The sequence below is a fragment of the Protomyctophum parallelum genome (assembly GCF_964188405.1).
Source record: "Protomyctophum parallelum genome assembly, chromosome: 5".
In the NCBI taxonomy this organism is placed as follows: domain Eukaryota; kingdom Metazoa; phylum Chordata; class Actinopteri; order Myctophiformes; family Myctophidae; genus Protomyctophum; species Protomyctophum parallelum.
In genome coordinates, this window is record NC_139702.1 from 15,555,465 (window position 1) to 15,565,464 (window position 10,000).

At 45.4% G+C, this 10,000-nt stretch overlaps 2 protein-coding genes across 2 annotated transcripts in view; one reads left to right on the forward strand and one right to left on the reverse strand.

Moving 5' to 3' along the window:
* LOC310858220 (uncharacterized protein) overlaps positions 1-6,745 on the forward strand; it is a 15,302-nt gene extending 8,557 nt beyond the window's left edge. The window contains exons 6-10 of the mRNA XM_083764328.1: positions 1-610; positions 641-1,482; positions 2,004-2,301; positions 2,828-2,980; positions 6,383-6,745. The exon at positions 1-610 is cut by the window's left edge and continues 301 nt beyond it. Coding sequence (XP_083620454.1) covers positions 1-610; positions 641-1,482; positions 2,004-2,301; positions 2,828-2,980; positions 6,383-6,525 — 2,046 coding nt within the window. The 3' untranslated portion in view covers positions 6,526-6,745. The remainder of the gene's footprint in view (positions 611-640; positions 1,483-2,003; positions 2,302-2,827; positions 2,981-6,382) is intronic.
* A 1,834-nt stretch (positions 6,746-8,579) lies between these two features.
* The window catches only part of LOC310858221 (reticulon-3-B-like), a gene marked incomplete at both ends in the record, with an annotated part of 5,355 nt that continues 3,934 nt past the window's right edge, over positions 8,580-10,000 (reverse strand). The window contains 3 exons of the mRNA XM_083764329.1: positions 8,580-8,628; positions 8,777-8,835; positions 9,438-9,484. Of these exons, the coding sequence (XP_083620455.1) occupies positions 8,580-8,628; positions 8,777-8,835; positions 9,438-9,484 (155 nt within the window). The remainder of the gene's footprint in view (positions 8,629-8,776; positions 8,836-9,437; positions 9,485-10,000) is intronic.

Below are 10,000 nucleotides of genomic sequence, written 5' to 3' on the forward strand. Positions count from 1 at the left end.
ATTTTTGACGGACCCACGCAGCGCGTCAGCGGAGATCTGAGTCAGGCGTCGGTAGCCGCGGGGTCTCTGGAGGTGAGACCCGGTCCAAACGGACCCACGCAGCACGTCAGCGGTCTGAGTCTGAAACCTGGACCCAGACTGACCTCCACAGAGGAGACTCTGGGGAACATGATCAAAGGACCTTCCAGAAACATCAAAGACTCTTCTGGGAACATCAAAGACTCTTCTGGGAACATCAAAGACTCTTCTGGGAACATCAAAGGCTCTTCTGGGAACATCAAAGACTCTTCTGGGAACATCAAAGACTCTTCTGGGAACATCAAAGACTCTTCTGGGAACATCAAAGACTCTTCTGGGAACATCAAAGAGAACCAGTCCAGTGCCGTTCCTCGCACTTCAGCCACGCCCCTCTCAACGCAGACCCGACGTCCGGTGGAAAACAAGATGGCCGCCGCGGTAGAAAACAACATGGCCGCCGATGACGACGACTGGGACGACGACGACCTCCTCGACGACCCTCTGGTTTTCGCCATGATGACCCAAAACCTCCAAAACGTCGTCCCGCCTCCTAATCACTGCTCCACCCAGAGAAACCCTCCAGAAGACCCTGGTCTTCTGGAGGGTTTCTCCAGAGGAGGAGGTCCTGGTCTGGGTGCAGGAGGTCCCAGGAACCAGCAGAGACCCAGGAGGACCTTCCAGTTGGAGACCAACTCCTCCACCACCTTCAGCCAGATCCTCACCGACGTTTCAAACCACCGCCCCCCCGCGGCCCTGAAGAGACCAGACGCCTCCAACCCCAGGACGGTACCTACTGCCCCCTCCAAACCCAGGATGGAACCTTCCTCTGTCCCCTCCAACCCCAGGACGGGACCTTCCTCTGTCCCCTCCAACCCCAGGACGGGACCTTCCTCTGTCCCCTCCAACCCCAGGACGGGACCTTCCTCTGTCCCCTCCAACCCCAGGACGGGACCTTCCTCTGTCCCCTCCAACGCCAGGACGGGACCTTCCTCTGTCCCCTCCAACGCCAGGACGGGACCTTCTTCTGTACTCTCCAACCCCAGGACGGGACCTACTGCCCCCTGCAACCCCAGGATGGAACCTTCCTCTGTCCCCTCCAACCCCAGGGCAGGACCTACTGCCCCCTCCAACCCCAGGACGGGACCCTCTGTCCCCTCCAACCCCAGGACGGGACCTACTGCCACCTCCAACCCCTGGGCTAGGGAACCTCTGCCTACCAGACCCACACCGGCTGCACCTCCCCACCGGTCCACAGGGGGCGCTGTAGAGGCTGCACCTCCCCACCGGTCCACAGGGGGCGCTGTAGAGGCTGCACCTCCCCACCGGTCCACAGGGGGCGCTGTAGAGGCTGCACCTCCCCACCGGTCCACTGGGGGTGCTGTAGAGGCTGCACCTCCCCACCGGTCCACAGGGGGCGCTGTAGAGGCTGCACCTCCCCAGCAGTCCACTGGGGGCGCTGTAGAGGTAGGTCTTTGTCACAATCTAGTAAACATGAACCCACGTGGATTAAACAAGCTTTTTAGCCAAAGTTAATATTTGAAAACCATCTGTCACTTAAACCATGTGAAAACCATCTGTCACCTAAACCAGGTGAACAACATATATTCAACATATGCAGATAATTCTGGGGATCCTTGATATGAAAAAGGTTGAGCACCACTGATGGAAACATGGGTTTTCAGAAAAATGTTGGGATTTAGAAGATTTTTTTAAGAATCGGCCTCAGGTGGAAATGTGTTAATTCAACACTAGTTTTATTTCTAAGTTGTACTTCCAGGACGTGAACATCTCATGTTTTAGTGTTAGTCTAGTTTTAGTCGACTAAATGTCATAAGACTTTAGTGGACTAAATCTACAGTTGATTTAGTCGACTAAAATGTATTTTGGCGGGCCTTGATGCCGTCGCAGTGGCTTACTGAAAACAGCAGATCTACAAGCTCACAACGTGTCGCACTGCGTGTGTGTGTGTGTGTGTGCGTGTGTAGCTGTCTGGCGGTCGGGACGTCCCGGACGAGGATCTGGACTCTCTGTTCTCCTCGTCTCCTCCGTGGGACGACCTTAACGAGGTTAACAACGTTAACGAGGTTAACGAGGACGATGACGACCACCTGCTGCTGGAGCTGTGCGAAGTCGTCGAGAGCCAGATCTCCTCCCACAGCCACGGAGCGGCCAATCACAGCCAGATCTCCTCCCACAGCCACGGAGCGGCCAATCGCAGCCAGATCTCCTCCCGCAGCCACGCCCCTGCTCCGGCCAATCACCTCTCTGCTGGTCAGACTCCTGGTAATTGTTTCGGCGACTTAAAACTATGACTAAAAATGTCCGTCGACCTTTTTTCACTTTTTTAGCACAGCACAGCACAGCACAGCTCAGCACAGCTCAGCACAGCTCACTTCCCTGTTTACGGCTCAGAAAGAATGCCTCGTATCTCCTAATCCAGGGAGCTCTCTGTGGTTTTAACCAGACGGTCTTCATCTCTGACTTCAACATGCCTCTCGTTTAGAATATTAACGCTTCTAAAGAGACTTTAATTGTGACCGTGTGAGGTGAGGCTTTCAGAGTAAAAGCTGCCATATCTGCCTGGCACCCCGAGCTCCTATTTTGAAAGAAATCCTGGCACTCGTGTTCAAATTGATATATAATTGATTGTTTTGTAAATCTTTATGGTTGAATGAATGAATGCATGCATGCATGAATGAATGGCGGATTTTTCAGTGGAACCAGGAAGAGCAGGCCCACTGCTGTGCCCTATGGAGCGGATGTCACTGGTTGGCATGACGATCAATGTCAATGAATCTTGTTCCTCTAGGTGGCGCTGGATCTCTCCCGGCCGCTACGGGAGCGACGGTGGAAACGGAGCGGACTCAGACCGCCGTTCACAACAACAACAACAACACCACCGGGCGGTTCTCCTTTAAGAGGCCGCACCCCCGCCCCGCCCCCCCCACCTCAGCCAACACAGGTGGGTCCAAAACTATGGAATGAACAGAACTACAGACTCACTCCCAACCTAAAAATCTTTTATTATTATTACAGTATTAGTTTTTTTTCTTATGAAAGCAGAGAGTCTTCTGTTTCATACAGTATATAGTATGTACATGTCGCTATAGCCCTTATTTTGTGAATAATAGTTGTTCAGGTCCATGCCTTCTCTAAAGTTCTCTCTGGTGGGCGCAAGCTGCATTCAATAGCCAATTACTGACAAACTGTACATGGGATCAATGTGTATTGTTTTCCTCCTAAACGTAGACATTCAGGGCTTTCATTTAGTGTGTAGTATGTATATGATATTATTTGTGTTCATTTTTATATTGGTCTGTCAATGTCTGTCAACTTCAACCTTCCATATCTCTGCTGTTTGTTCAAGCGAGCAGAGTTCAGGCAAAAGCAGGTGTTAGAAAAAGGTCAATATCTCCAGAATGGAAGATAGTAAAATCAAATTAAATTGAAGTGGACAAGTTAGGCTTTCTTTTGATGTATGCGGTGTGATTCTCGCTATAAGAGAACATTTAGCTGTGGGCTCCGAAATCTTTTTTTCCTTCAATGTAAAGTCCCTAGCACCACCAAGCTCAGCCTCACAGAATACCCCAGCACACAATGTGTTAAACAAATAGTGGGTTTAGCGTATTAAGAATTAAACACATTAAATAAATATCAGGTTTGGCGTATTAAGAATTAAACACATTAAACAAATAGTGGGTTTAGCGTATTAAGAATTAAACACATTAAACAAATAGTGGGTTTAGCGTATTAAGAATTAAACACATTAAATAAATTAGCAGGTTTAGCGTATTAAGAATGAAACACATTAAACAAATAGCAGGTTTAGCGTATTAAGAATGAAACACATTAAACAAATAGCGGGTTTAGCGTATTATAATGAAACTAGTGATGCACCGAATATTCGGCCACCGAAAATATTCGGCCGAAAATGGCTAAAAATGTATTTTCGGCCTATTCGGTTTCGGCTCAAATAGGCCGAAAATATATCACCAAATAGTCAAAACACCGGGTCGGTATAAACACAACACGCGATTGTCTTGAACGTAACCAGAGCGCTCCGCATCTACCCCTCTCTCTCTCCCAACTTCAGTCTCCCCCACACACACACACACACTCAAAGAGCGTCAAGTTGCTCTGTGCTGTGGCTGCGATGCGCTCCGCGAAAAATGCGAGCTCATCAACAGGTTGCAAAATGCCCAAAACAGGTCCCAAAACATGGTATTTGTGAGCACCGCCACTGTCTATTCTTTTGTCGTATGACAAAAAATGCTCCCCAATGTCTGAATCTGTGAGCTTGCAGGCAGGCTACTACGAACACTAGCAGTGAGCTTGCTCGTTAGATCCTCAAATTTGTTCCACCTGTGTGTAATCTCAGCAGCGCATTGAAGTGGGCACAGGGCAAAAGCAGAAGCAGAACGTCCGTGAACGTTTTGCTTAACAATGATCAGTTGTTCAGTGCTGTTTAACTTTGGCAATATGTGATACTAGAGCCTAGAGAACATGCTAATATGGATGCTAAATAAGAATGGTTTCCCCTATCAGCTAGCATGCTATTGTGTGTGTGTGTGTGTGTGTGTGTGTGTGTGTGTGTGTGTGTGTGTGTGTGTGTGTGTGTGTGTGTGTGTGTGTGTGTGTGTGTGTGTGTGTGTGTGTGTGTGTGTGTGTGTGTGTGTGTGCGTGCGCACGTGTGCGTGCCCACACAGAGGACAGTGTGTAGGACAGTGGTTCTTTCTCATAGTGGGAGTTCCAGCTACATTATAGATAGTTAGGAAGTAAACCAAGTGGACCCTAAAGGGTCTGTAACAGAGTGCAAAAATGGAACCAAATAGACTCTCAAAATTTACATTGATTTTTACAATAGAAATAAAAAATAAATTGGGGTCCCAGAGATAGAAATGGGAAGAAAGACAGTCAGCTATACACAGTCAACATTACAGATTACGGTATCATTACAAGTACAAGGAATGGCAATGAAATCAAATTGTATAAAAAAGGGGGTAAAATATTAATTTTGAAGGAGTATTCATTTTTATTGTCTTTATTGTTAGCATGCCTACAATAACTTGAAGCATTTTTTTAAAGGTAATTGCAAAAAGGTGCCATAATCCGATTAATCGTTTAAATAATCGCCCGATGAATCGATTATGAAAATCCATAATCATGTATTTTGCCATAATCAGGTAGCTTTACAACAAAGCTGTATTCGGCTATTCGGTTTTCGGCCAACTGTTTCCTATATTCGGTATTCGGTTTCGGCCAAGAATTTCCCTTTCGGTGCATCCCTAAATGAAACTATACATATAAACTATACATATATACTATACTATGCTATACATATGTACTATGAAGACTACATACAATGCAATTATAGTGCTGTCTACATAACATGCTATAAATCTGTATCAAATGCTATCTAAGTCTACAGAAATGCTATCTAAGGGGGTAGGGTAAGTGCTATGGGCCATGATGGAGTCTGAAAAGGTGGGTTTTCAGACTACGGCGGAAGATTGGGAGTGATGCTGCAGTTCTGACTGCAATGGGAAGTGCATTCCACAGTTTTGGAGCCAGAAGGGAGAAGAGTTTAGGACGTGTGGAGCGTTGTCCCGGCGTTTTTAGTGAGGGTACTTCCAGCTTCCCTGTGTTGGCTGATCTGAGTGTGCGGGAGGATTTGTAGGGTTCAATCATACTTGCAAGATATGAGGGAGCCATACCTTTGATTGCTTTGAATGCCAGCATCGGAGTTTTGTATTCTGTGCGGGCAGCGACCGAGAGCCAATGGAGGGAGCGGAGCAGGGGGGAGACATGTGAGAATTTTGGCTGGTTGAAGACCAAGCGAGCTGCGGCATTTTGGATCAGTTGGAGAGTCTTAAGTGCACATGCTGGTAGGCCAGTAAGGAGGGAGTTACAATAGTCGAGTTTTGACAAGACTGTTGCCTGGATTAGGAGCTGGGCTGATTCCTGGGTGAGGAACGGTCTAATTCGTCGTATGTTATAGAGTGTGAACCTACAGGATGGAGTGACAGCTGTGATGTGAGTTTTGAACGAGAGCTGAGCGTCCAGGACAACACCAAGGTTCCTGGCTGTCGGGACAGACGTTTGCCAGGGCGTTGTCTACGGAGATAGTTAGTTCCCGCATAGGGCAGGACTTAGCTGGGAAGAACAAAAGCTCAGTCTATACATAACATAGGGCAGGACTTAGCTGGGAAGAAGAGAAGCTCAGTCTTGTCTGGGTTCAGCTTGACTTTAATAATATATCATCTGTCGTTTATAACAAAAAAATATATATGGAAAAAAACGTTACGATTTGATCAAACGACTTGACGCCGCCTCACCGCTTGACCTTTTGACCCCTGTGTTCCAGCTGGCGGGAGGTCGTTGACCTCCGACCCCAGCGGGAGGTCGTTGACCTTCGACCCCAGCGCTCGGTGCTCGGCGGAGCAGATCGACCAGAAGAAACGCCAGGCGATGGAGAGGAGGCGACAGAAGATGACCCTTCACAACTGACCAATCGGCACTCAGTATGGGAAGCACTGACCAATCAGCCCTCAGTATGGGGAGCCCAGAGCCATAGTTATACAGAGTTACGTCACTGAGGGGTCAGAAACCAGAGCCATAGACCACTGGTTCCCAAACATTTTCATGTCAAGGGACCCCCAAATTGACACTGATCAGCCCTGCGGACCCCCGTTAGAAGATATATGCCAGGGACCCCCATGAGAGAAGATGTGTACGGCTCTAGCAGTGATTCTCAACCCGTTTCATTTAAAGGACCCCCAGTTTGACATGCATTAGTCTATACGGACCTGAGATCAGATTCACACGAGGTTTCCACTGGACACACACTGGTCTGATGAACCCATTCTGACCCGAGATCAGATTAAAAAAAATGTCAGTCGTTCTTCGATTTTTCAAAAAATAGCAGACCTACAAGCTCATAGCGCGCCACTCGGTGGCGCGCTATGAGCTTGTAGATCTGCTATTTTTCAATAGCTAAAGCATAACATGATGCTAACACCAAAATGGGTTCCCGTTCAGAATGGGTTAATGGCATTTCTATCTCTGGGACAATATTGAGATATTTGGTCCAACATATGTGATTTTTTTCCTCCCATTGTCCCAGTCTAATATTTTAGGGCATAATTATAATTATCATAAATAATTATTATAATTAGTAATTGGGTAATTATGTTCTTGTAAATACATTCAGCATGTTACTTTTAGATTAAGAAGCATTTTATTATTATTTTTCTTCATATAAATCTTGTTTGTGTTTAATTCTTAATTTCTTTGATTTGTATTGTTGCACCTGTCGGCATTAATAAAAAAAGAACATTAGTAAATTAATCAAATCTTTGACCTTTGACCTGTGTGTGAAAGCTCCGCCAAGCAGTAAATAATAATTAGGAAGTTAATTAACACTAACCGCATTTATTGAAAAATTAGGATCTAATTCACGCCATCTGGGACAAGGAGGAGATACAGGCGATTGAAAGAAAAGGATAGAATGGATTATTATGGTGCCGACGATCTAAGATGGGCGACCCATTGTCATGACATCAGGTAGCTATCCGAATGTAAGCCCTCAATGGGTTTTTGTGCTAATTCGCTTATTTCCATCGAAATATGTAGTGAAGTGTGTCATACTTGGATACTATTTACATTATGAAGAGAGGATATATACAAAAGATTTTTGAGCGACGGAAATAAGCGAATTAGCACAACACCCCATGCCCCATTCAATTCAATTCATTGAGGGCTTATATTAGCGGAAATAGCCAATAATATGCTTTTGCACAAAATAACACCTGGACCTCTTTGGTGGGGAAGTAACAATTACAAATAACACCTGGACCTCTTTGGTGGGGACGTAACAACTACAAATAACACCTGGACCTCTTTGGTGGGGACGTAACAACTACAAATAACACCTGGACCTCTTTGGTGGGGACGTAAAAACTACAAATACCATCTGGACCTCTTTGGTGGGGACGTAACAACTACAAATAACACCTGGACCTCTGGTGGGGACATAACAACTACAAATAACACCTGGACCTCTTTGGTGGGGACGTAACAACTACAAATAACACCTGGACCTCTTTGGTGGGGACGTAACAACTACAAATAATTCAATAATTAATTATTTAATTAAGTGATTTAACACAGTGGTTTTCAACCCTTTTCACATCAAGGTCCATTATTTATTTATTCTGCATTTGAGCCACGGACCACCATCTAATGACATTTAGCCTCTCAGACCCATTTGAGCCACGGACCACCATTTGATGACATTTAGCCTCTCAGACCCATTTGAGCCACGGACCACCATTTGATGACATTTAGCCTCTCAGACCCATTTGAGCCACGGACCACCATTTGTAAGCCATATCTCCAAAACTGGTGGGTCAAACTGAACAACTAATGTCAATTTGAAGCTATGATTCCCTGCTTTCACAGGACACAAGAACAACGACAATGAGACCGGGTTGTCTTTCAATAGTTTTTATTTATATCCGTCTGATCTCCCTGTCCTTCAACACCAGGAGGGAGCTGATTGGTCAATCCTTCTTCATGCGTTTCACTGCACCAGGAAGCTTGTCCTGGAGTCTGTGAGAGAGAAAGACAGACAGACAGGCAGGCAGGCAGACAGACAGACAGACAGACAGACAGACAGAGTTTAGCTCTAGTGTCGTATAGTAAATCAGTACTAGTTGGACTCCTGCCTGTCTGTCTGTCTGTCTCTCGTGAAACTCACCTGATCATGGTTTCTTCCATTCTGGAACCGATCAGCTGAATGTAGCGATCTATCTGAGTCTGAGACACGCGCACACACACACACACACACACACACGCACACACACACACACACACACACAGTGAATAGATATGAGACAAGCATTAAAGAGACAGCCTTTTTGTTTTAGCATTTAGAGCTATGAGCTTGTAGATCTACTATTAGATTAGAGCTATGAGCTGCTTGTAGATCTACTATTAGATTAGATTAGAGCTATGAGCTGCTTCTAGATCTACTATTAGATTAGATTAGAGCTATTAGCTGCTTGTAGATCTACAAATTTTTTTTAATCGTGAAAATGTGTCACATCTTTGAATATGTATTCTTTCAGAGCGAACGTTTTTAACTCAAATCTTTGCTTCTGGCGGGGGGGGGGGGGGTCCATGGATCACACATATTTTAAGATGGGGGTCGGCGGCCAAATACAGATACTTTGTGGGGTCCTCAGAGGCACTACAGAGGGTCAGGGACCCCTAGGGGCCCGGGGTCCTCAGGGTTACTACAGAGACCTCATATTCGCTACAAGCTCACAAAGCCTCACAGTGAGCAAGGCGTTGTGAGCTTGTAGATCTCACATAACACACATTATTCATGTGCGCGCACACACACACACACGCGCTACCTTGTTCTTCTGGTAGATCAAAGGGGAGGTGAACGCGATGATGTCAGCTGTAAACAGACACATGATTGACAGTTACAATTTCTGTGAAATTATTTAATATTTATATATTTATAAATGTACCTTTTTTTTACACAGTTGTCGTGTAGCCTGGAGACTGACATCGGTATGTTATAATTATAGAGTAATATGTTCTCATGTATGTATTATATTAAACATGTGACTACATGTATGTATTAGATTAAACATGTGACTACATGTATGTATTAGATTAACCCATTCTGAACGGGAACCCATTTTGGTGATAGCATCATGTTATGCTTTAGCTATTGAAAAATAGCAGATCTACAAGCTCATAGCGCGAGCTTGTAGGTCTGCTATTTTTGAAAAATCGAAGAACGACTGACATTTTTAGAATCTGATCTCAGGTCAGAATGGGTTAATCAGACCAGTGTGTGTCCAGTGGAAACCTCGTATGAATCTGATCTCAGGTAAGAATGGGTTAAACATGTGACTACATGTATGTATTAGATTAAACATGTGACTACATGTATGTATTAGATTAA